The 27,192-nt window shown below is 43.8% G+C and overlaps 1 protein-coding gene across 23 annotated transcripts in view; it reads right to left on the bottom strand.

Annotated features, from left to right (window-relative positions):
• Positions 1-9,992: 9,992 nt before the first annotated feature.
• SP140 (SP140 nuclear body protein) overlaps positions 9,993-27,192 on the bottom strand; it is a 68,269-nt gene continuing 51,069 nt past the window's right edge. For 21 of the 23 annotated variants that reach the window (XM_038574106.1, XM_038574104.1, XM_038574107.1 and 18 more), the window contains 11 exons: positions 26,289-26,354; positions 24,923-25,003; positions 21,518-21,625; positions 19,522-19,664; positions 18,327-18,374; positions 15,345-15,386; positions 12,769-12,884; positions 11,956-12,061; positions 11,573-11,650; positions 11,226-11,369; positions 10,313-10,450 (listed from right to left, as the gene is read on the bottom strand). In XM_038574106.1, coding sequence (XP_038430034.1) covers positions 10,343-10,450; positions 11,226-11,369; positions 11,573-11,650; positions 11,956-12,061; positions 12,769-12,884; positions 15,345-15,386; positions 18,327-18,374; positions 19,522-19,664; positions 21,518-21,625; positions 24,923-25,003; positions 26,289-26,354 — 1,040 coding nt within the window. In that variant the 3' untranslated portion in view covers positions 10,313-10,342. Of the gene's footprint in view, positions 10,451-11,225; positions 11,370-11,572; positions 11,651-11,955; positions 12,062-12,768; positions 12,885-15,344; positions 15,387-18,326; positions 18,375-19,521; positions 19,665-21,517; positions 21,626-24,922; positions 25,004-26,288; positions 26,355-27,192 lie in introns of all 23 variants that reach the window. The other 2 variants (XM_038574103.1, XM_038574108.1) reach the window with 2 other exon arrangements.

Raw genomic sequence — 27,192 nt, 5'->3', positions numbered from 1 at the left:
TCCTATGGGGCCAGAGGAAGCTGGGCGAGCCCCACCTCTGCAGAAGCTGCTGTGGTTCCTGAGGAATCTGGAGGTCTCTTGAAGAAAGTGAAGTTTCTGTGATCCAGAAAATGCCAGGCCCACCGGCTTAGCAAAGAGAAAGAACCAGCCTGAGAAGTAGATGGAACTCCTGAAAATTCCACTGGCCTGATTTGCAGGAAACAAGGAAGCACCTGGGGCAGTTCTTGCAGCTTCAAGGAATAGTAGTAACACCAGGGTCCACTGTCTCTGTCCTGGAAGGAGCCCAAGTGCTGGACCTGGAGGCCTGGAGGTGGGAGAGGCCACGCTGAGGAGGGACCACCAGGCAAAGGACCCACCAAGGGGACGGGCTCTGTGAGTGTCCCCAGGAGCTGCTTCTGATCAGACTTCCATAGTGGGGCTGTTTTCAATCTGGGAGACCCCTGTGGGGACCAGAGGTTTGTCCCTGGGAACTCAAGGGCAAGAAGAAGCAGCAGCTGAGCAGCAACAGTGGCCACTGGGGCAGGGGGATCAAGAGCCTTGGCACCTCTGTGGATGTAGAAATGGAAGGGGAGGGATGCTTGGGTGGCTCAGGGGTTGAGCATCTGCCTTTAGCTCAGGGTCCTGCAGGGCTGCAGGGAGCCTGCTTCTCCCTCTGCCTATGTCTCTGCCTCTCTGTGTGTCTCTCATGAATAAATATCTTTTTAAAAGAAAAGATTTAAAGGTATTATTTAAAATAAATCTTTTTAAAAAGAAAGAAGAAAGAAAGAAAGAGAAACAGGGAAAGCTGGTGCCTGGCACCTAAGTGGGAATACTCAGGCCCTGCTCCAGTGTCCCAGGAGGGGACATCCATCAGTGGGGCTCACCTGGACCACCTGCCCTTCCCTCCTTTCTGGGGAGACTCTTTAGTGGAAGGTCTGGGTCTGCCCCTTGTCTGGGTCTCCCTGGGTTCATCACACCTGGAGAGGCCAGGGCTCTGTAGGCTTTTCCAAGGTCAGGTGCACAGGGACAGGAGCTTGGGGAGCTGTGGGAGGCTGGGGTTGTGTGTGATTGATTGGAGCACCCTGAGGCTGTGTAGATAAGCCCAATTTAGGGGTTTGGTTTTGGTTTAGGGATCCCCCCCCCTTTTTTTTTTTTGCTACACACTAAGCTATGATGCCCAATGTCTGTTTTTCAGGAAAAGACCTGGTATTTTGAACCACTTCTGTTTCACTTTTATACCTATCTGTCTGCTGGTTTGGTACTCAGGTGAGGGAGAGGGATGCCCTTCAGAGGGGCCCAGTAACTCCCTGACTTGGGCCCAGCACATGGGTACATGTTCTTTCCACGAGTTCTCGTCTGCCTGTGCCCCAGATGGGGAAAGAGGCTGGGAGCCAACCCCCCCTTGCAATTGCATGGTCATGATAGTTAGCCCCTGTGGATCCGGTGGTCATTTGGTGGCAATATTTCAGTGTTGAGGGGCTACCTGGGGGCGGAGCCTCTTCTCCCACGAAGCAGAACCTCAGGGACTAGGCAGGTGGTGGCCAAACCTTGGACTCCCCGCAGCAGCAAAATCTGGACCAAGCCACGGGGATTGCTGGGGGTGCAGGTGGGAAGATTTCTCTAGGGAAGGGAGTGAATCCTCAGAGAGCTTGGAAGAGCATCTGAGGAGGAAATGGTTAAGGGGTGGGGGTTGTGGGGAGTGACACTGAGAACCACCAGGCCTCTAGAGAAAGGCGTCGGGGCCACTTTCTAAAGGTCTGCACTCCCCTCTTGTGATCGTGCTTGGTATTACAGCCTCCCTAGAGCTGGCTTCTGTGGCCTTCGAGAAACTGAAACCGAAAATCCTTTTTTTTTTTTAATTAATTAATTTATTTATTTTTATTGGTGTTCAATTTACTAACATACAGAATAACCCCCAGTGCCCGTCACCCATTCACTCCCACCCCCCGCCCTCCTTCCCTTCTACCACCCCTAGTTCGTTTCCCAGAGTTAGCAGTCTTTACGTTCTGTCTCCCTTTCTGCTATTTCCCACACATTTCTTCTCCCTTCCCTTATATTCCCTTTCACTATTATTTATATTCCCCAAATGAATGAGAACATATAATATTTGTCCTTCTCCGACTGACTTACTTCACTCAGCATAATACCCTCCAGTTCCATCCACGTCAAAGCAAATGGTGGGTATTTGTCGTTTCTAATGGCTGAGGAATATTCCATTGTATACATAAACCACATCTTCTTTATCCATTCATCTTTCGTTGGACACCGAGGCTCCTTCCACAGTTTGGCTATCGTGGCCATTGCTGCTATAAACATCGGGGTGCAGGTGTCCTGGCGATGAAACCGAAAATCCTTCTTGTAACTATTTAACCCCTGAAATGAGCAGTAGCAGGGCCCTGATTTCTTTCTATACGAAAGCATCGGGTTCTGAGATAAGGCTGAACCTTGGCAGTTCGCGCACACGCAAACAAGCTGGTGGCCTGGACAGAAAAGTCTAGTGCCTACCTGCTGACCATCATCTGGAAGGGAGGGAAGGGGAAGGGAGCCCGCCTTACCATCAGGAGCCCTGGCTAGAAGCCGTCGTGGCCCAGGGAGACCTTGGGCACTCCCAGGGCACCTGTGCCCAGAGCTGAGAAAGTCCCTCACAGAGGGTGACGTTGGCCTGGCCAACCATCAGGTTCATGGTCCCCCAGGGGAAACCCCACTAGAATCTAGTGAGTTCTCCCCCAGGACCACATCCTGTGCTTTTCCCCTGCCTGGGGCATGTGTACTGGGCTTAGGAAACCCCAGAGGATCCAGCACACTAGTACACAAGGACCACGTGGGGCTGGCCAGGTCCTAAAGTGGCCCCGGGAACACATAGGCCTTGAAGCTCTCCACCAGGCCCTGCTGGCCATCATATGTCTCACCTTTGACCGAGGTTTGTCAGGAGCAGGTAGGTTGCAAAACTGCCACGTTGTTTCAGGAGCAAGTGCCCTCTGGGGTCTCCTGGTACAGTGGTTTCTGGGCAAGACCACAACCAGCATAGTTGTCATGCCTCAAAGACAATGACACTGATGTTGAAAATTCGCCTCTCTCATTTGACTCTGGTCCCTTATCCTGGGGCATAAAAGGAATACAGGGAACATTCTCTGAAGGTCAGATGGCCTTTCTGCAACTTCTCCCGCCTTTTGAGAATGGCCAGTGGGCTAAGTCTAGTAGGTGACACCCTCCCCTCTGTAGAGAAAGGAGACCCCTCTGCCTTTTCCAGGCATTCTATCAATAGTCTATGGCACTCCCTTCCATGAATAATTCGGGGGGTTGGGGGATTTCAGCCTCCTGAATGTGGAGCCAGGGTGAATGAGGGCCTCATGTATATCTAAGAACCTAGATCCCAGGCTAAGTCGTGAGGACAATGATGGTTTCCATGAGCCGTGCCTGCAAGAGCCCAGTATTGGAAATTGTGTCTTCGCCTTCAAGGGTGCTTGAGCAGGGCGGGTCTGGGTTTACCACTTGCCATCAGACAAAGATACAGTGTAGGAACCCAGGGGCTATCTTGTATTTCCTGAGTAGACGCAAAGTCAAGGCCTTGGCCATCTCCTATATGACACTTGAGGCCACAGGCAGTGACACAAGATTTTGCAAAAACTTCTAAGAGCAGGCATGTCTAAGGGTGTGCAGAGTGCATCTGCCACAGGCTCCATCACCGTTCTCCGAGCCCCTGGGAAGTGGTCACAGAAACCAGACAAGCCAGAAGCTGGGGCCATTTCATAGCTAGGACCTGTGTTCCTGAGACCTCAAGGCTGGGGGCCTGCATCTTCCTTCCCATCCAAACACAGGCAGCTGTGGACGGGCCCTCAGAGGGCGTGGGATGGAGCATGGTCCTCCCTACCTCCCAACAGTTCTGGTAGAATGTGGCTGAAGATCTAATACATTTTGGGAGAGAAGAGTCCTAGATTTGATGGAATGTAGGAATAAGTGGTTTCAGGTCAGATGAAAAATCTCAGACCCGTGGATCTGAGCAGCAGTGCCAGCTGAAGGTTGGAAAAGTATCTGATTATTGTTCGGCACAGTCCAGGCTGGGTCTAGGTTTACTAAATAGGCAGCTAGTTGGCACCTCTTGCGGAATCAGAACATGCCTAACTTGTCTTAGCGGGTCACTCACACGGCCAGGCTCAGACTTCACACCCTGCCTCCTCGGGCACAGCTCAGACCAGTTCAGACTGCTTTCACTTAGTGCCAGGCATCAGCCAGCAATTTGGGGGAGGGTTTAGACACAGAACTAGAGGTTCCTCTCTGTGACTTTCTCCTTTCTAGCATTTCCCCCTCGCTACCCAGAAAGCTTAGTGGCCCTGGGCTGCTTCCCTGGCTTTGCTGACCAGAGGGAAGGTAGGCTTTCTACCAAAGTTTTGGTCACTCCATGCAAGACTGGCATGCCCTCCTCTCAGGGCCAGGTCGTAATAAACAGTAAACGTCTTACATCAGCTGTTTCCTCTTGAGTTTTGTCTTCCCTCCAAAGTCAGCCTGCTTTGGTTTACTTTTCAGAGGCCTCAGGCAATTGTTCTTTGACTTTTGTTCAAAGTTTCTAGTTATTTTCTGTAAGAGGCTGGTTGGGTAGGAGCTCATGCCTGCAGGTCTAAAGCAGAGCTCCCCATCCTCAGTCCTAAGCAGCAGACCAGCCCTGCTTCTGGAGACGCCCCTTGCCCCCTGCCCACCCAAAGGAGAGAGATGCTAGTGTGCATCAAACAGCAAACACCCCTTTGTCAGATGAGATGCAGCCAGAACCATGCACACTGTGTACGTCTGCGCCCACGGGAACACAAATGCTCACCTACTCAGGGTGGGCTTGTTCAGTAAACAAAATGACAGAGCAAATAATATGCCTGGGGGACAAACATGGATTATTCTAGAATTTCTGTTGGAGTTAATACTCACAAACCTATGCAGATAAGACATGTATATTGTTGCCTAGAAGCCTAAGACTATTTTTTCTTTGTTAAGGGAGGAAGCTTGTTTTTGTTTCAAAAGACCTACTTATGTAGCCTTGTCTTTCCATGGAATTGGGGTCCCAGCCCTCCCTCTGCTTGCCTGCTGAACGAATTCCCCATGCACACACTAGGAAAGAAAGAGCCCCCAGCTGGGTGTGTATGAGTGAGCATTTGGCCTGATAGGAAACCCAGCCAGGTGGGTCAGTCCCTGGGCCCTAATCTCGGGCCCTGTGAAGCCTCCTCACCTGGTTCACATAGAGAGTGCTGGAGAACCCCCCTGTCTCCTCTCAGCACAGCGGAGCAGGGGGTGAGCCCAGCGGAGCTGCCCTGGGAGGCTCAGGCTGAGGGGTCCTTCTCAAGAGCCTCAGGACCTCAGGAGCAAGCAGGTCTTCCTGCAGCTCCCAGGGACACAGGGACACAGGCATGTGACCCGCTGTGAGGTCACGGTGGAGCTCCCCAGCATATCAGCCAACAGCCCACAACTGAGTCCAGGTAAACCGGACGGACAGGGTGACAGGCTTAGTGCTCTGGCTGTCTGGTTGAGGGGAGGGGTGTTGAGTAGACACCTTCTCTTCAAGCAGGAGGACCCACGCAGCGCAGGGCAGTGGGACCTCGATCAACCTGCTCCATTAGGTTCTGGGACCTGGGCCCCCCTGACTGGCATGGTGCTGCCCCACCCTCTGTTAGACACCAGGGCCACTGTGGAGAGTCCATGGGTCAGACTTCATTTCCTTGGTCACCCAGCCTCTTCCCCTGCTTTCCTAACAGCACCAAGTTTCCTCTGGGTAGACGATATCTCCCCTTTGTGCACAGGAGCGGAAGAACTGCTGCTCAATGTTGGGCACCCCCTCCCCTAGCCCAGCAAGAAGCCAGACCAGCCAGATGCTTCGGGGAGTTGGACTTTCTAGAGAAGTTACCAAAGAGTCTTTTTTTTTTTTTTAAATAAATGGAAAACATTCATTCTGGGGTGGCTCCTTGACAAGATGGCTGAGTTGGTTCTGGTGCTCAGTTCCTGGAGCTGCTCTGTTGCTTGCCCTGCTTCTGGGGCCATTTGCAGGCTCTGTGCCTAGCCTTCCTGCCCTTTCATGAGTCCCTGGGTGTCTGTGCAAAGAGTGTCTTTGTTTAACCTAGGTAAAGCTAGTCTGGCTGGCAAAGAGCCCTAACTGATACAAGGATGTTTGTGGGTTCTATTTACTTACTATTTTCAGGTACTTCTGAGGAGCACAGCAAATATTAACTCATTAATGCTCATGATCTAGTGAACTCTGTGCTAGTTTCTCCATTTTACAGATAGAATTAGTACCTAGAGGAGGTAAGTAACATGCCCAGGGACGCAAAGCCACTGGTGAGGGGCTCAGATTCCACCTCCCCGGCTGGCTTCCAGAACACAGTCTGAGCTCTCAAACACTAGGCTCTGCGGTCTCTCATTACAAGTTAGTACCCGTTCACAGCACCAAGAATAACCAACATGAGCCAACTGCAATTGAGGCTTAATGAAAAATAAAAGCTACAGTAGGAATGATATATAATCCTATTTCCCGACATGTAACAGCACTCATTATATAGTATTAAGTGAAAATATTGATTAGAACACATTTTATTATTAAGATGGTATAACCACTGCCTCCCTCCCAGCTTGTCCTCCCTCTCCCTACCCCACCCTATTACAAAACCTTGGATAATTTTCATCAAATTGGCAACCATGATTATTCTCCTGACTTGGAGAGGACTACCAAGCATTGGGCTTGTTTGTAGTAGAAGATGCAAGATAAAAAGAAGAAGAAGAAGAAGAAGAAGAAGAAGAAGAAGAAGAAGAAGAAGAAGAAGAAGAAGAAGAAGAAGAAGAAGAAGAAGAAGAAGAAGAAAGATATAATAGCTTGAGCTTTGGAGAGGATATCCTGATACGCCTCTGACCATTGAACCCCTAAAAACTTACCTAAATGGCATGTATCTGAATTCTGGGTAGGGCTTATCTCTCACCATCTGGAAAATGTGTGACTCAATGAGGCTTTCAGAACACTCAACACTTCCTGCTCCTCAGATCTAATTAACAAACTGTCACCATGATGGTTACTTTTATGCGTCAACTTAACTGGACCATGGGGTGCCCTGTTTAAACATTATTTCTGGGCATGTCATTGAGGATGTTTCTGGATAAGTTCAGCATTTTAATCAGTGGACTGAGTAAAGTACATTGGCCTCCCCATGCAGGTGGGCACGAGCCACACTGTTACAGACTTGGGTAGAACAAAAAGAGGAGAGAGGGAAATTCATTCTCTTCCTGCCTGCTTAGTTGAGCTTGGGTTTACTTTACTTTTTTTCTGGGATTTCCTACTCTCTTGAACTGGGATTTACACCATCTGTTCCTCTGGTTCTTGGGCCTTCAGACTTGGGCTGGAATTACACCTCATCTTTACTGGGTCTCTTGCTTGCCGATTGCATATCATGGAGATGCTCTGCATCCATAATGGTATAAGCCAATTCTGCATAATAAATCCCAATGCCCATAAATATATGGTTCTGCTTCCAGAACAATTGGTTCTGTTTCTCAGGAGAGCCCTGATGAATACAGTCATTGATACAATGGACTAATGTACTGCATTGTAGTGACCAGGCAGACAGGTTCCTTCAGGCTATGTTGTAACAGAATTCACACAGTCCTGGGGCAAGACTAAATGTGTACTGCTGTCAAGTTCATGTGACCATGAACTACGTCTTATCTTATTTCCTACTGGATATTTAAAAAAGGACATTTTCCATATTAACAGTTGCATAGCATATACCGTAGGCCACACTACTCTTCTCTAAAGAGGATACCATATCTTGTACAGCAGCTGTAATTGGTGCTACTACTTAATTACATCTCTTTTCCATTTTTCTTTTTTCTTTTTAGAGATTGACTGTGTGTGTGTGTGTGTGTGTGTGTGTGTGTGTGTGTGCCAGCAGGCAGAGAGGGGCAGAGGGAGAGAGAAGTACAAGCAGACTCCATGCTGAGCACAGAGCCCAACTTGGGGCTGGATCCCATGGCCCTGAGATCATGACCCAAGCCAAAATCAAGAGTCAGATGCTTAACTGACTGGGCCACCCAGGTGCCCCTTGATTACATTTCTAGTAGCCTTGAACCAAATAGTTTTGGCAGAGGTCAGACCAAATGGAAGGGTAATGAGGGTACAACCACTGTACAAGCCTTGAAGTCTTTACAGGTGACACTAATCTCAATCATTTCCCAGCCCAGGAATATGATATTGCTTTTGACTATTTCACCATGGGAAATTTCAGTTTCATGGCTTTCCGCTGGCTCTTCTTAAAACAGTCATTATTATTTCACAGAATATTTTATAGGTTAATGAACTACTTCATCCAACTGTCATGTGTGTCCCAGTTAGGAACTGGGGCTGGGTGGCTTCCAGGATTGGGTGGACCCATTGTAACATGGATATTTCCTGACTTCCATACTCTCCACTCAAACAAGGACCATGATAGTGTTTTGCATCCCTAGAGTAACATCAAATAAGATGCTGTATTCAACAATCTTTGACAGATGTATGTATTTTCCTTTCTCTGACATATGGTTTTAGAATAGAAGACCATTGGTCTTTTTGGTGAAGAGCTGAGGAAATCACTATAGGTACACTTGCATTCTTTTTATGAGACCTGCCCTCATTTCTATCAGCAGGTTTTAGGTCCAAGAATTGACTGGAAACTGGGCAAATGATTTTGGTTTTTCATTGGGGCAGCTGAACTCAGCTATCAGATCATTTATTTTTAATCGCTTTTGAGGGTATATATGAAGCGATATCCTTGTTGGCTGCCCATCTGTCTTACCTATAAGAACACCATGTCCTATTACCTGTCTCTAGAGACATCTGGCTGTCATTTTAATCTTGCTGCCCATTCCATAAGTTACGTCATCTTGCCCTCTTAGCAGTGTGTTCTTTATCACCATGTTAAGTTAGCATCTCTGAAGCCTCCTAGGAACAGTCATCTGAAGGATGGGTTTTCCAGCTATAGAGAGTAGAGCCATGTCCAGTTCACTAGGTTTTTAGATTCCCCTTTTTCATAATCTGAACCAATGTGTCCAGTATCTCTTCTGGTTGTCTAGTGTGTACCCTGGCTCCTAGCAAGCCTCTAAAAGCCACCCAGAAACATATCAGAACCATCACCTTTGGCCCTTGTCAAGCTAACTAAGTTCTATGGCACAGGAGAGTGCACCCTTATCAACAATTCTCCTCTTCCATTTCACATTCCCCTTTCTTCATTTAGGATCTACTTCCAGACATAATCCCCTAGCACCTGCTCATACACGTTAGCCAGTCCTACAGTGCCATTGGACTAAAAACCCTCTCTTCACCTAGCCGACCCACATAGGACATTCTTAGTCAGGGCATGCTGAGGCTACTTGGCATAGTTTCTATTCAGGCAAGAAGTGAGGTGCTAGAGTCTGCCTCCAAATAAGGGGAAGGAGTCCTTTTCTGCAGGCCCAGTGGATTCAGGGGGATCTGGAGTTCAGAGTTCTCATGTACATCTACCTAGAGAGCCTCTTTCTGAGTTTCAGGGCTTTAATCCCTTCAATGCCCTAACTTTGGAATAAGAGACCTTTTTGAGCTTAGAATTCCATCTTCTCTGATGTTCTGTCATCCTTAAAATTCAGGCCAGGCCTTCCTTGCTGTCTGTTTTCCAGTCGCAGGTATGAGGATCTCTATGTTTAGGTGGTGATTAATAGTCTTAAGCCTGTCATTTAATCTTTTAAACATATTAGTGACACTTAGCAATTGCCATCAAAATCCACAGTTCTTATAGTTACTATTTCTCCTTTTGTAAATGTCAGGCAGTCATATCAGCTGGTAGGCCTCTTGCCCTATAGCTTGGCCAGTTCCCTACAGGTGAAAGTTTTGGCAATGGCACTGTTATAACACCACAGGGACTCTCAGCATTCTGTTTGTCACCATCTGGCTAGGCAATGATCCAACATCAGAACTGCATTCTTAAGGCCTGCTTGCTAGGACCATTACCTGAAGTTGGGTTCCTTGGAAGCAGAGCCTGAGATAAAGTCTCTTAAGTAAGTGATTTATTATGAGAATTTTTTCAAGAGAAGAGGGATGAGAGAAGCAGGATCGTGTGGTGGGAAAAGCCAAGCATGGATGTGGTCCCAGCTGGAGACTGGCTCCAGCTTGATCTTGGGAGTGTAGGAACATGAATCACACACCACATGCTGGTCCATCCTTGGGACTAGGGGCCAGCCCCTAGGCCCAAGAGGTATAATCTCCAGGTGAAGCTGGCATTGGTAGAAGGTGATATGTTGGGGAGGGGTTGGCAGCAACAGCCAATCCTCACAGCAGCTGGGGGATGAAAATTCTGCCCCAAAAAGGGATTTTCCAGAGTACAAATAGCCTCCACTACGCCAGTGAACTGCTCTCATTTGTTTCTTCAATAGCAAACACTTCCTTGAATTTCCTTTCAAATTCAGCTTCCAGTCTAAGTCCCATTAGGCCAAAGTCATTGTACTGAAAAATAAATCATAAAGACAAAAATAACAATCCTCATTGTCAGTGTTATTAGACACCTTGTAATCAAGAAGGTTGAAGACCTTGTCTTAAACTCCTAAGTTACATTAATCAGGTGACACTTAAAAATTCATGCAGTTAAGAGTAACTGCTATTTCCTAAATGCACAATTACTTCTCATTAAGTAGACAGAAATGGGAAATCATTGCTATATTTGGGACTCTGACTCGTTTGGTTTGGGTTGTTTATTTTAGGGAGACTTAAAAAAGTCTTCTATGTTCTTTGCAACCAGGAAAGAGCCCAATCTAACTACAATCAGCCATCTCCTTCCCCCACTTCTAGCTCTTTCTGGTGACCCCTGTAAACTACACGCTCCATTCACATGCAAAGGAATCCAAAATTGGGGCTTCTACAAGGTTCCAATGAGTTTATCTAGGGAAAGATAAGAAGGGTGATATAACTTTAAGATGCAATTCTCTCCTTGGGTTTGGAGCAGGTGGGACTCCACTGTTCTCTGTGGGTACCTGTGGCCTTGGAACAGGGAAAAGAACTATCAGGGGCCTGGGGTTCTGGTTGCAGGAACTCCTCTGACTCACTGTTACTCTGCCATGGTGAGCTTACATCCTGAATTGGAAAACTCACTCCCTTCCAGAACACTTTCTTGCGTGGGCTTGTCATAGGGTGAAGGAAATGTAAAATTTTCCAGGCACCAGAATATGAAGGCAGAGTGACTCAAAGAAAAGAAAATGAAATAAAAACAGGGAGAGCCCTTTACCTTGTAAGACATCCTGTGGTTGTGAAAGATGAGCCGCATGTCCCGCACAAACCCCTCTACTTGGTGGTAACCCTGTTTATTTAGCTTCTTTTTGATTTTGTCCAGCCACATGGGTTCCTTTATGTTTTGAGAAACCTCTTTAATCTGGTAAAAAAATATATCAATGGGAGAGTTACTGGCATAGTTCAATGTCCGCCTCCTGTGGATTTCCCCAAATCCAGCAGAGATACAAGGTGGGGCATGCTCTCCCTCCCATGGGATTCAGATCACAAATCCCCCCCGGTGCCTGAGTGAAGGGCAGGGAATGTCACAGTGGCCTGCGATCACGGCTGGTTGTTGTTACTTACATAATAATAATATGGAATCTTCGAAAAAAAGGAGCTCTCTGAATGGCAATAGACCCTCAAGAGAATGAACTCACATTTCTGCAAAAGAAGAAGGCTGTGAATTAAAGGAAGTTTGGAGACATTAAGCCCATACACATGCCCAGGCAGAGGCATGACTCACACTCGTGTTCCAGAAGTTCCCCCAAACATGTTTGGTTCTTGGAAACAGACATGTAATAACTAACTTAGTTTTTCTTACAATCCAGTTCTGGGATGACTTCAGCATGATAGAGACATGGCTTGGATGAGCGGGCTCCCTCAGGGTGCCCTTCCCTTCAACACTTGTCTGTTGGTCTTCTCACATATTAGGGGTAAGGAAGACTTAGGGTTGACACCCAACTCACCAGCTGCTCCTCGGGTTGCATCTGCCTCTCAAGGACCTCAGACTCCCTGTGACACTGCTGCCTTCCCAAAGACTCTATCCTGCAGAAGGTGCAGCTCCACGGGCTCCTAGAGGTTGGGCATAAGTGAGCAAGGGCAAGTCCCCTGGAAACAACCCCTGTTCCTAGGGCTGCCACTGGCCTCCTTTCAAGCATGGCCGATGGACACAGCTGGGAGATGAAGGAGACACCTCCCAGAGCCTCCAAGATGCACATGTAGGGCCTGAGCCCATGACCCTCCTCCCATTGAGGGTGGCAACAGGGGACTTGGTGTGTGGAGGGCGGTGACAGGGGAGTGATGGGCTCTCTTTTTCTCACTGGAGCTGCTAGGAGCACAAAGAGCCCTGCCCACCACACCCAAGTGTCAAAAATGGGTCTTAACCCTTGGGGACCCTGGCCTCTATCAGCCCATTGAGCCTGTGGTAAAATGTACGAAGCAGGCCATGTTTACTGCTTTTCCTGAAAAAGTGCAGAACACAAACAACTGGTGTCCCCACCTCTGTGAGCAGAGGTCTGGGCTGGAAAACTTGAAGGGACAGTAGCAGTATATAGGCAAGGGACCCAGCTACCAGCTTCAGCATCCCAGAGAAGAGCAAAGAACAGCATTCCCTCATGCTGCCAGTGTCTTTAACCAGCTCTCTGGATCATACAGCTGGACCTCATACATCTGGCCCTGTTCTTTCTCTGCCTGGACGGAAGTAGGAACTCCACAGGGGGAGCTCCTATGGCAGGGGGAAGGGTTCCTAATTGGAGTGGGGGAGACATCATCTCACAAACCTCTCAGTTTCCACAGGTGGGATGTGACAGTCCTCATGAAAAGATCTCGAACAAGTATCACAGCAAAACAGCTCTCCTCCGTCCCGGCACGTCTCACACTCATCAGAGTTTCCCAGCTAAAAGGCAAGACAATGTTCACATCCCCAGGGAGACCCTAACAGGCCACCGCTATGGGGATCTAGAATTCACTGCTTTTGTGTGAACCTGCACAGACACGTCTATACTTCTCCGAGGTATGAAGGAACAGCATGGAGTGGAGACTTTGGAAGAAATCACCATCCTCAATGATGCTCAGGAGGAGGGGTCTGTGTATCATACGAGAAAAGTTCTCCCTATAAAACCAGAGATTCTAATACAGAAAGACTAGTAGCAAATAAGAAGATGACTTTATAGGAATCCGAATAATATTATTACCTTGCAGGAAAAACAAAGTCTCGAAACAAAGTGTTAAGTGCACTTGCCTATATCATAACAGAGACATAGACTCACAGAAAGGTGAAATATTGAGAATTTAATAAGAAGGGATAAACTCCTTAATGTGGAAAGGGATAAAAGGTGAAAAGACACTCATAAATTATTTTGAGTCTTGTTTTGGGCCTTCAGGTGAAAATAATTGTATTGGATGAATTGGATTCTGGCTATTTCTTTTGTTTTTAAAAATGGCCATGTATGAGGAAGTGTTAACCCCAACAAACGTCTAGCCAAATACTCCCATTCAGTATTCCCGGGGATCCTCAAGGACACCTCCAACTGGGGCTGAGACTGCTCTAGCATGGAGCTGTGGGACCATTTTTCTTCTCATCAGTGCAGACATTCTTAGATTACTATCATCAATCTCCAAGAAATGATCCCTCTCCCCAGAAGGACAAAGAAATAACAAATATAACCAATGTTTAGGAATCTCCCTATACATATGTATATATTTTTAATAGATACAGCTCTTTGTTTCTTAGTCCAGCTGCATATTAAAATCATCCGGGCAAAAAAAAAAAAAAATCATCCAGGCAGAGTATAAAATACTAACGTCCTGGTCCCAATACCAGGGATACTGAGTCAATTAGTCTGGGTGAGCACAGCCATTGGTATTCTTCTTTAACTCATAAAATGGGTAATTTTGTGTATCAGAATCACTTGGGACTTTTAAACAATCTTAATGTCCAAGATGTAGGTAGTCTAGACTGATTAAATCAGAATATCCTGTAGAGTGGAATCCAGGCAATGTTAGTTTTCTAAGATTCTCAGGTGATTCAGTGTTGAATCAACCCAAATTGAAATTTAATCCAGTTATTAGGCATGGGGATATTATTAGTCAGTTTTGAATTGGTGCATAATATCTACCCCTGGAAAGATTATGAACAGGGGTGAGGGTCTGCATCCATCTCAAGCCACACAAACACCGGATTCAAGAGTTGTTTAGAAGACTGAAGACTTCCTCAGTTGGCCAAGGGTCAAAATCCACGTGGATATCTTGTTGGGGGATTGCTCTGAAGGTAAAGTTCACATAAAACTATCTGACTACTCCTCTACTGGTGGATGTCCTGTGTCAGTATTACTGCCTGATAAACTCTATGAGTGCTTCCTCCTCGTGTTGTGCAAAGGTAACTGTGCTTCAAATATCTATTTTGATGCAATGAAAGGCATCAAAGTATGATTTAGTGTAGAAAGTGCTAAATTTTGATAGACCATAATTATAGCTGGCAGCCATGTGGGACCGCTATGTGATTGACTGTGTGGTGATGGTTTCTGTCCTCACCATCTTAGCATGCTGATGGCTCCCTTAAGACTGGATACTTGACTTCCATTAAGGACCTACCTTGCCCTACATGCATTCCTCTGCAGGACTCACAACAGGATCCGGCCCCCAGACTCACCAGCTTGGCTGAGCCTGTTTCTTCTGCAGATCTTAGCGCTGCCCACACCTTGGAGTGGATGTTTAGGATTTTCCTTTCTTATCCTATTGCCCTTTAAAAAAATACCATTCTCTCAAATTTGCTCCTTACCCCTCGTTTGCAGGCCAGCTCTGGCTATTACCACTTCAAGTCCTGCTTCTAGACCCTAGTGGTTTAGAGCTCTGCCTCCCATACTCACTTTCTCTCTCCTTTTTTAAAAAATTTATTTATGATAGTCACACACACACACACACACACAGAGAGAGAGAGAGAGAGAGAGAGAGAGAGAGGCAGAGACATAGGCAGAGGGAGAAGCAGGCTCCATGCACCGGGAGCCCGACGTGGGATTTGATCCCGGGTCTCCAGGATCGCACCCTGGGCCAAAGGCAGGCGTCAAACCGCTGCGCCACCCAGGGATCCCCCATACTCACTTTCAAGGGGAAATGAGGAAACAGGAAGGTTTCCCTGAACAAGTATGTTTTGTTCAAAGGATGTTTTCATGCAGAAACATCAGCTCCAGAACCACCTTCCTGGTGTGAGTGATGCGTCTGCTGTTCTCTGCTCCTCACACACAGTGACATGCTCCAATTGAGTGTGAGCACATTTCAGGGAAACACAGCAATGACACAAATAGTGCATGGAGGGAGAAGGTCTGGATTATTCTCGGGTTAGAGGTGTAGTACTTACATAAGGGTCAACTAAGGTGTTGTTGTGAGCCTTTGGTATTGTCTGTTGAAAAGAGAGAAAGATTGAATGACAATATTAAATACAAGGATTGCATCCATCCCTTATTTAACGGCCATCTGTGGAGGAATTCAAGCCACAGTCTACCCATTATTTCATACTTGGTTTTATGGACCTATATATCTACTTGGAGAATAAAAAGGACCAAAATACCACTGTTTGGCCCAATGCAAGTTTAATTTCCTGAATTTCTGACCCAAGGTAGGCCTTTGTGAAGCCATGCAGAGAGTCTGGCTCTGGTTTCTACAGATGGGAGTTGGAGAAACTCCACTGGTTCTCTTACTTTGAAGGTTCCTCGGGCATTTTTCTCTACATTAGAAAGTATCATCCCATCAGGAGGAGGTTCAATGAGAGAATCAGGTTAAGAACTCATCACCAACAGCCCTCAGTGATCACAGAGCCCAGAGTTCTGGAATCGGGGGAAATGTCCCAGAGAATTCCATTGCCTTTTGCAGTCCTCTTAGGGCACAGCCCCAAAATAAAATGTGCCCAACGTCCCCAGTCCTGCAGCTTTTCCTCCAGAGGTCACCCTCCTCTCTCCTCCCAAAAAGATATTAGCTAGGTGACTTTTCAGAGGTAATTGATTATCACTCACTAAACTTACAATGCTTTTGCATATTCAGTAGAATGACCTGGCCCCCTTCCCTTTGTAATGTAGCTTTTATCTCCTGCCCAGGGCAGAGTAGTCATAGACAAGTGTGATCCATGAGATAATGACCTGAGAAGTGATCATCTCATTGCCTATCTCTCGGGGTGACCTAAAATCCCCCACCCTTACCCGTTAGTTAAACTTCCATGTTAGAATTTGAGGTTGAAACAATCTCTGAGGTCAGGAATATTGTTTCAATAATCTTTAATGGCCACTGGGCATTTAATGTGGGCTTGAAAATTATATGTTGAATGAGTAAAAAAATGAGTATTCTTAGCTTAGGAAAAGAGATTACTTGCTATCTCTTAAGAAATATTAGCATAGGATATAAAGGAGGAATATATTATTTTACAACACAACAACTGTGGCCCTTGTCAGGAGCCAATAAGCTATCATGTGGTATCAAGAGTGATACTGAAATTTCCAGAAGCCAAGGGGGTCCATCAACAAAACAGGTTCTGAGAAGCACAGAGGACTCATGGGGGTAAGAATGGATTTTAAGATCTGTCATTTTGGGGAGCTCATGGAGAAACACAAAATATAGAGGCAGCTGAGGCTTGTTGCTGAAAAGTGTTACACCCACAGATAAAGGGTAGATCCTGTTGTTAAGAAGTTGCCAACTCACAAGGGTAATCTAACGGAGTAACTTTTATCCTATTTTTTAAATTTTATTTTTATTTTATTTTTTAAGTAAACTCTATGACCAACACGGGGCTTCAACTCACATTCCAGAGATCGAGAGTCACATGCTCTACCGAGTCAGCCAGGCACTCCTAACTAAGTAACTCTTCACACCTGGGGAATGATCAAATGCTGGTCTTTAAGATACTAAATAGATGAAATAATAGTTTCCCTTTAGGAAATCAAGTGGATGAAATGTCCCAAGGACTAAGAGTTCAAAAGATCCAGAACATCAGGTAATTTCATTCCCAGGGGAAGATGAAGTCTCATCAACCAGTTATGCATGGCCTATTTTAGAAGTCTATGAATGTCTTGGATGGCCAGTCCTCCTTTAAATATATAAGAATGACACTTCTCTTCTCCCCCTCTTTCTCAAGTTCTTATTCATACCCAATCTTCGAAAATCCATCACCTTGTCTTGAATCTACACTGCACTTAACCTGTTTGTTTGTTGTCTACAAAGGCTTCTTCCGTAGAGGGAGAAATTATTTTCTTAGATAGAAAGGAGGTCTTTACAGCTGCTTCTGATGTAGCTGAAAGGGTAGCATCAAAGTAAACAATTTTTCAGATCTCCCCCCCCCCCATATGATACATAGATCTCCCAAGAACTTCCTTCCCAACAGCACCATCCTCATGAAGGGCAAATAATTCCAACCCCCCCAAAAAAAATTCAACCTGTCTGTGTGTACATTTAAATGGAAGATGAAAAGGGTCATCTTTGAAATGGACCAGAAAATAAAATACACCTTTTGTTGCCTAACTCATGCAATGGTTTGGCTTCATAAATGTCTCAGAATAGACTATCTACTAGAGTGGAGTTGCGTGAATTACTTAATGAAATCACTACATTATTTCATTAAAGTGCCCCCCTCAGTGCCTGTCACACAGGGGCACTTGACGGGATGAGCACTGGGTGATATGCTGTATGTTGGCAAATTGAACTCCAATAAAAAAATTAATTAAAAAAAAAGATTTCATTAAAGTTAGACAGTAGTAACAATGATTTTAAAAATCTGGATTTGAGTTGAAGATGACCCTATATCACCTTATTTTTTTTTAAGTTTTATTTATTCATTTGAGAGAGAGAGAGAGAGAGCAAGCAGGGGAAAAGGCAGAGGGAGAAGGAGACAAGCAGACTATCTGCTGAGTGGAGAGCCTGATGAGGGGCTTGATCCCAGGGCCCTGAGATCATGACCTGAACTGAAATCAAGACTCAGATGTTTAACCAACTGAGCCACTCAGGTGCCCCAACCCTATATCACCTTATTATGAAGTGTTTTTATGTATTGCATAATCATGTTTGCTTCTACAACTTTGACACCCTTACAACATCTGCATCTACAGTTGAAGCACATATATGAGGTCTGTTTTGATGGTTCCTTATCGTCTCTACCTTAAATGGTTTACCATTCAAAGATCTTGCCTTTTATATGGCATAATGTTCAAAGTGGCAACTCCGAAGTCACATGCCCCCCAAAAAGGGAGGGAGGGGTGGAGGAAGCTTAATTATAATTACCCAATTAAGAACTATAAATAATTGTACATATAACATCAGTTATCTGATAAGAACTTATAAAAAGTGACATAATAATCACCTTTCTTTTCCTGAAATATTTTCTTGGAGGATTATGTAGAAGTTCTTTCTGAAAGATAAAAAGATCCAAGTTTGTGGCTAGCCTATGTTTCTATTTTGTGTCTGGCATTTCCAGCCTCTCCCCATATATTTCTACTTGGGTGTCCCACTGTCAGCTCAAAGCCAGGGTGACTAAATGAGAAACCATCTCCCTCTCCTCATCTGTACTTCTAGAATTCAATCAATGGTAGAATTTCAAGCATTTCAAGTGCTTTTTCCTTTTCTCTTGTGCATTTTTTCCTAAGTTTTGAGAGGTTTTCCTTCGTAATCTCTTTGACATTTACCACTTCCTTTCTATTCCCACCAATGTCACTTATGCTAAGTCCACACACCAGGTCTGTTTAATCAACACACACTTATCCCATGTGTACTGGGCATCAGACATTATGGACAATTTTGGGCATACAAAGATAGACAACCCCTAGAAGTATCTAGAGAGAAAAAGAGAATGCATGGAAAGATAAATATAAAACAATATAAGAAGGGTCTTAGTAGTGGGCTCACAGAGACCATGGAAGGGGTGACCAGGGCCAGGTGCTCAGAATATTCAGAGAGGGGAGACATTTGAGATGAGCAGTGCAAGCCGAGTATAGATATCTTTGGGCTGAAAGACACTAAAATCATTTCAAGCCCTCATGATCATCTAAAATATTGTTTTAAATATGTCATTGAATACTCAGAAGACCACTGATTTTTCATTGTCTCTATTATGAGTTTAAACTCCGTAGGCTGATACTAAATCCCTCCATAAACAACCCCAATTGATGGATCACACCTTATCACACACAACTGGTCTACCTCAACCCACAGAGCTACTTTAGCTATGGTTCTGGATTTTATGCCATTCTTTCTCTGGAGTATCCTCTTTCCATTTGTCTGAATGTAGACTGTCTTCTTTCAGTGCAGGATGTAGTCTGCATGCACCTGAGTCATAATGGCTTCTCCCTCCTCCAAGCTCCAACCTCTATCTACACAGAGCTCCCTTTACAACATCAATGTGTGACATATTAGGAAAGTTATGAATGTGGTGCATCTCTCCCTGGGTCAGCAGATAAACTCAGGGGCATCAGGTTTTTAGTCATAACTCAACAAAAACTTGGTGAGCAAATAATGACCATACATAAGGAAAGTCACATCTGCTTCAGTCCTTGCAATACCTCTATCAGCCATCGTAGGGGCATCCCACCACAGCGAACGCTCATCCTCCAGTTCTTTGATCTTGCGTGGCCTCCTTTGACTTCAAATTCCCTGGGGGTGAACCAATTTCCATCCTCACTCTGTATACATCTCACCAAGACTCCTGTAAGAACAAGGTAAGTTGAGCCTGAGCCTTCTTAGTCTTCAGAACACAGATGATGGGCTCCCACCACAATGCATCTGGAGCCACCCAATTTGAGCTCAAGATTTTTAGCAGGAGAGTCTAGCTTCTTGTTTTCAGCCTTTAGAATCCCCAAATCTAGACTGTAAGTCCCCTCAAAGGAGATTTTCTGCCTTGTGGCAACATTTCTTTAAAACTTTGTGCAACAGAAAGGTGATAATTATTAAATCAATCTTTTAAAAATATTTCAAAATCATCTACAAAGGAAAAGCAAGTCAACCTGAAGCATGAGAGGATCTCAATTTGCTGGGGACAGGGAATGGTCCAGAATCTCCAATGGCTCCTGGGGCAAGGTGAAGATAGAACTTCAACTTGAGAATGAACTTAGAATGGTTATTATCCAACATCTAGCCTTTATTACATTTTTTATACAGTGTAATAGCATTATTAAGCAGAGTTTTCCCCATCCCTGAAATCGTGGATACCTGACATTAAAAATAATCATGAAATGTTACCCAGTGGAAAATTAAGCTATGCATGAAAGATAATCTTATGCTAAACAGCATTTCTCAGTCATTGGAGAAACATAAATCAAAACCACAACGAGATATCACTTCATAACCACTAGGATGGTCATAATAAAAAAATCAGACAATAACAAGTATTGACAAGGAGGTTGAAAAATTGGGGCCCTCAGACATTGCTGGTGGGAATATAAAATAGTGCAGCCATGGTGAAAAATATTTTTGTGCTTTCTCAGGAAGTTAAATATAGATTTACCATATGAACCAGCAATTCCACTCCTGGGTATATAACTAAAAGAATTGAAAATATTTGTTCACACACACACAAAAACTCATACATGAATATTCAAAACAGAATTATGCATAATAGCCCAAGAGTGGAAACAACCCAAACTGATGAATGAATGATGTATATGATGTATTGACACTATGAAATATATTACTTGGCAAAAAAAAAAAAAAAAAAGAAGCACTAATATATTCTATTACATGGATGAACCTTGAAAATATCATGCTAAGTGAAAGAACCCAGTCATAAAAAGGCACATTTTATAATTTCATTTATGTGAAATACCTAGAATAAGCCAATTTATTAAGCAGAAAATAGATTAGTGGCTGCTTAGGGCTGGGCACGGGGATGAACTGGGAACGCTACAGACTCCAAATAGACATGGTGTTTGCTTTAGTGGGGGATAGAAACAAATATTCTAAGACTAGATTGTGGTGATGGCTGAACAATCCTGGGAAAAGGCAAACAAAACTCAACATTGAATTGTACACTCTGAGGGGTGGACTGTGTGATATGTGATTATACCTCAGCTAAACTGTAGAAGTATTTTACATAGATTAAGTAAATTAATTCCTCACAGTGTAACTGTGAGGCAGGTTTTTAATTATCATCCTTTTTCTAGATAAGAAACTTCAAGCTCAGAAAGGTCCCACTCTCTAGTCAGATGAATCAGTCCCTCTTGGCAGAGTTGCAGCTGGGGCTCAGTCTCTCCAATTCTAAATTCTGTGGTCTTCTCACCACATCCAGCACTCTACCCAGGTGGTGATCATCTATACAGAAAAGAGGATATGAAGGTGGAGGCTGAGGGCCTCTTCCCTTTTATTTCTGATTCACTTTTCTTTGGTTCTTTGAGCATCTCCATGGACACTTCCATGTGGGAGTGAGCACCTAATATGTATAATTTCTGAAAATGTAAAACTATCATCTTAGGGATCCCTTCCTCCTTCCTTCAATTCCTTAAATGCTGTATAATTCACATGAGTAATTCCATACTGCAAATCAAAGGAGACCATGGAACTCACCTTGTTTCAGTTTCTTCTTATATAACATCCCCTTCACCTCACCACAGGTTACAGGAAGTATTTGAGAGTGAAAATTCACCCTATCACCTTTGCGTCTTCTTCTTGACCCTGAAAGAGAAGATTTCCTCATTCTGCCTCATTTTACAAATGCACATGCATCTCTGCAACCTTGTGGATTTTGTTCCTATAGAGATATAGAGGTGCTTAGGGGAGTCTACTCCACAAATCTCCAGAGTCAGAGTCTTTCTTCCAAGTGACATTTTTGATACATAACTACAGAATGTCTACTTCTCTCTTACCCTTCAAATCCTACACAAAACGGAATGCTTTTATGGAGAAATCAAGCCTCAATAAAACTTCCTTACTCCCAATCTAGTCAGCCTCGCTGGTTCTTATATGACAATGAAATACACAACAGCTGCCACATTCTGAAGGGAGATCTCCAGCCACACTATTTCACTGCAGTTGGTAACCACAGGCAAAGTGAGAGATTGAACTTATGTCTCCTTAATTGAGATCTGACTAACTGAGCAGAGAGAGGGGAATGAATGATGGGGTACCCTCATGGAGATTATGTCTGCCTTCTATTCTTCTCTGCTTTGCTTCATATCCCCCCACCCCACATCAACTTTCTCCATAGCTAAAAGAGGAGCTCAGGGAACTCTAAAATAATCTGTATGAGGAGAGGTAGCTGGACTCCACAGAAGTAGGGATGACTCCACAGAAGTAGGGATGAAAGGTCTTTAAATGAACTCAAGGAGATTGTATAGCTGATGCCACCCTTCCAGCTGAGATTTTAGAGCCATGATGGGAGGAGGGGAGCTATCCATGGTCCAGTGTTGAACCGGGTAGACCATCAGAACTGTGATGGACTGAGAATGATTGGCTTAATTTGCTCTCTTGCTCTGTGACCAAGTGACAGGCTCAAGCCCACACAATCAAAAGTAGAGAAAGACAAAGACAACTGACAACCACTCTAGGCTACCTGTGGTGTGCAACTTGTGACTCTCTACATAGCAAAAGGACGATTAGCTAAATAATGTAGGTTACATGGCAACAATTTCCAGCTCGAAAGCTATCAGTTCAGGGAAGACAGAATCATTCTAGTGGCCCCTGGACCCATAAGGTCTGGTTACCAAGTTACTTGTTTGTGAGATTATCTTGTTTCTCTCCCTGACATATTTTGAAAATGACCTAAATTATACACATCTCTCAACAGTTAGTAAAGCTGTAAAGCAATTAGGGAAGTGGGTTTATTACTAAAATCACAGAAAACAGGAAAGCACAGGAAATTAGCTGTTTAGTTATTGAAAGTTATTCTCTTTTTCTTCTTTAACCCTTCGCCAGACTCTTTTCCATGGGGTTCTATCACTATGAGTTAAGTAAATAGGAGTAAATAGCCTCCCTTTTCCCTTAAAAAAAAAAAGAAAAGAAAAAGAAAAAGAAAAACAAAATCACAATCACAGACATGCAGTTGCATTGCATGTATTAGTGCTTTCTAAGATTTCCATTTTATTTATTTTTTTTTTTATTTTATTTTTATTTTATTTTATTTATTTATGATAGTCACAGAGAGAGAGAGAGAGAGAGGCAGAGACATAGGCAGAGGGAGAAGCAGGCTCCATGCCCTGGGAGCCTGACATGGGATTCGATCCCAGGTCTCCAGGATCGCGCCCTGGGCCAAAGGCAGGCGCCAAACCGCTGCGCCACCCAGGGATCCCTAAGATTTCCATTTTAATACAGCTTCCCCAAAGCCTGTCTCATGGATAAAGAAAAAAATATAATCCCTAGTCTTAAGATACCAAGAATTAGATAGATTAGATTAGATATCTTATATTTAATTTTTATAGTCCCACAATTAGTCAAAGAAACAAACAAGAGGGCAGCCTGGGTGGCTCAGCGGTTTAATGCCACCTTCAGCCCAGGGTGTGATCCTGGAGACCGGGGATCGAGTCCCACGTCGGGCTTCCTGCACGGAGCCTGCTTCTCCCTCTGCCTGTGTCCCTACCTCTCTCTGTGTGTCTTTCATGAATAAATAAATAAAATATTTTTTTAAACCCTAGCTAATTCATAATACAACACCATCATGTTTTACTTTGAAAATAGAGTGACTAAATAAGACAAGATTTAACCAATATTTGTGTCCCCAGTTTCTAATACCCACTTAATAACACCAAATCCCCCACTATGGACTCTAATATAGCAGTCAGAATATAATTTAAGGTTATTTTTAAAATTTTTCATGCTTGATATTAATTGCTTTCTAATAGTAAGTAAGTGTGACAGAATTTTACATTCTTTCCTGTTTTGGAAAAATTGTACTAAAAGTACTAAAATTGTACTAAAAGTTTCAATAATTGAGAACAATTCACTAAGTGCCAAGGAGGGTAACCAACTGTCCCAGTGCACCTAGGACTAAGGGGTTTCCCAGGATGCAGGATTTTCAGTGGAAAAACTGGGAATGTCCTGGACAAACCAAAGTGAGCTGGTCACTCTAATTTCAAGGACCCCACACATAAGGCAATGCACCAAACCACGCATGTGACCATACAAAATATCGGTAGAACAGGTCATGCCAGCTCATCACTTATATCCAGGCAGTAGAAGAATGGCTACGTTTCTCTCCAAGGAAGTCGAGCAGTGGTGTCAGACCACACTATGGAGTTATCAAAAGCATCTTATGGAGAAAAGAAGAACCCTCCATTCCCAGTGGCATCTCAGAGCTACATCTGTCAAATGAGACACTTCCATATTCTTATCTCTCCTCTCTCATCCACCTTCCCTAATCCTGGAGGGTCCCAAACCAGCAGCTCTTAAGTGTAGGTGGAGGCAAGAGAGAATGTGAGAAGAGTCTGACCATGCCACATCCCCACTGTGGGTGGTCCACATCAAGATTTGCTCAGGCTGAAGGAAGAAAGGTGCTTTGAAATGGAGAAAATATTGAAGGTTTAACACTAGTCCAGAAAGGACACTCAACTATTGAAGAGAGACTTACACTCTTGTGACAAGGGAACAGGAAAACTATGAGGCAAGCCCAAGACAGGAAAAACTCATCCAGAAGGTAGATTTGAAAGGGCAGTGAAGAAATGAACTTGTTTTCTACTTATAATTTACCAAATCTGGCCATTTTAATAAACCATTGGTGCAAGGTAAAGAAATTTCCACAAACAGTAGATAAAACTCAGAAAAGGATTTTAAGTTCTGGGCAGATAAAAACTATGATATAAATGCAAACAATTTATAACCCTGGCTCAAAATGAGTTTACTTTTTAGCTTTTGCAGCTCTCAAATTGACAGGTAACTTTGGCTGGTAAAAAATTAAGGAAGATCTATGTTCCTCAAAACCTTAGCAAAATTCATATTGACCCACAGGGCCAAGTGGAAGTGGCACAAAGTTTATCTTACTCTTGATCTTGGCAAGTTCTTGCAGACGCATTTTCACCTTTTTCCCCCTGGAGACCAACTGGCCAGCAGTGTTGCTGCTGTCTAGGGATAAGCAAGGGGAGATACTGAGTTGGACAAAATAACAGTTGACATGAGAGACCAAAAAGCAAGTGAGTGCACACCATATTCAATTCTGAACCTCCTTTCACTATTCACTCAGACAAGAAAGCACATTAATGGCAAGGGATCTCAAGCAGGTGTCCAGAACATGCTCCACTTTTAGGAGGGAAGACTTTTAAATTACATATAAGATTTCATTGTACTTTGGAAAGAAGTGGTTTAGAATTTATCTATGTACATGGAGACCTAAATGAAAATGATATCATGATTAAATCCAAAAATTTGGTATTTTGAAAATAAGTATTCTTAAAATAGATGCTACCACTTTTTTCTTTCCAAGCAAAATTGTACACAATTGTACCCAACAGGGTAGCCATGTAAATTGACAAGAACATAATATATATAGGTTGGTGAAAATTAATCATTTTAATTGGACTCTAAACCTCATTATATGGATCTGTTGCAAAATTGATAATCATGTGGAAAATGAGGTCTAGCTTTCATTGTCTAGAAGGAATGAACTCTTTAAACCACTCCTGAAATAAACATGGTTTCAAGGGTCCGACTAGAAGTAATACGTGTATGTACTACTGGAAATTTAGAAAATAAAAATTATATGAAACAGCAATATTCTAGAGAGAGCTATCATTGTTCAAAAATATTCTCATAGGCTTTTGTCTCTGTATATTTTACTATTTAAACAATACCTTTTCATTGCAAAATTTGAACGTGTTTAATATTTTTCAGTGTACACACATACACTTAAAAAACACAAATAAAAATATAAATATCACCTACATTCCAATGACCTATATGTTTATTGATGAATATCTATTGATTTTTCCATTTACCTGTGTCTTTCTCTATAAGTATGTACAGATAAGAATTTATAGATACCTAAAAACACATTTGTACAAATATGTTTTTGGTTATTTGCCATGTGCATACATGCATGACCCCCTGCACATGCAATCCGCTTTTTGCATTTGGCTTTCTTTGGAACATCTTACCCAATTAATACACATTTCTTGACCCAGCAGAGAAGCCACATATTGAGGACGGCAGTGTCTCCCCAAATCATTTAGCTCTGGGTCATTCTGTGTTGAGAACTAAGCCATTTTGGGAAGCCACCGCTTTTTCAGGCCTCTTTGTTACAGCATCTTAGCTTATGTCCTTGTGGAACAGCCACTAGGAAACGGTCAGAGCCCTTGGGAGCCCTCAGGCCTGCAGGGGGACAGTAAGCAGGGCCTTACACTCAAGCGCTTACCTTTTTGATGTAACTTTCTCTGATATTTCCTTTTAATTCTTGTCCAGGCATGGCCTTTCTTTCTTCCTTCAAGCAAAAGAGAATAAAGTTAATTATTCAGAGCTATAAATATAATTTTTAAAGCCATATATGCTAGTTTTCAAATACTTTCTTAGACTAGGAGAACAGGACAAAATTCTTTACCAGTGCAGCAGTGTGACGCTGATTGCAGAGTTCTGCTTTACTCCACACAGACCTGGGAGATTACAGAAGATGACCTTCCTTTGAAAAGTAAAAAACAGGGGTGCCTGGGTGGCTCGGTCAGTTAGGCGTCTGCTTTGGGCTCAGGTTGGTCCTGGGATCGGAGCCTACGTCAGGTTCCCTGCTCATCAGGGAATCTGCTTCTCTCTCTGCCCCTCCCTCTGCTTGTGCTCTCTCTCTCTCTCTCTCTCACTCACTTGCTCTCTCTCAAATAAATTAATTAATAAAATATTTTTAAAAAATAAAATAAAAAACAAAACAAAACAAAAAAACCATGACACACATACACAAAAATAAATTCCTGCTGGTGCCTTAGCCTGAATGATAATTGTTGTGGGTACATGTCAATACATTTCCTCTTCAGGTGTCTTCCAGTTCAAATATGCCATGAGGAGACACACTCCTCAGAGCTGGATAGTGTCATGGATAATATGCCATGCTGGAGGTTGGGAGGCCCGCTCAGCTTTGATGTGGAGACTTAAAACAATCTCTGTACTTGCACTTGTGTCACAAATCCTCCCACTTCTGTGCCATGTAGTGCCTGGAGTTCCTGGAGGGCTTAAAGGAACTACAGCAGGTTATGTGTTCTACTTTGCTTTCTTGTGAATGATATGAACATATAAGAGTGTGAGAAGACCATTGGCACTGGGTTAAGTAGAGATCG

Source organism: Canis lupus, chromosome 25, assembly GCF_011100685.1.
Source record: "Canis lupus familiaris isolate Mischka breed German Shepherd chromosome 25, alternate assembly UU_Cfam_GSD_1.0, whole genome shotgun sequence".
Taxonomy (NCBI): Eukaryota; Metazoa; Chordata; class Mammalia; order Carnivora; family Canidae; genus Canis; species Canis lupus.
This window is presented reverse-complemented; position numbering and strand designations above follow the sequence as displayed.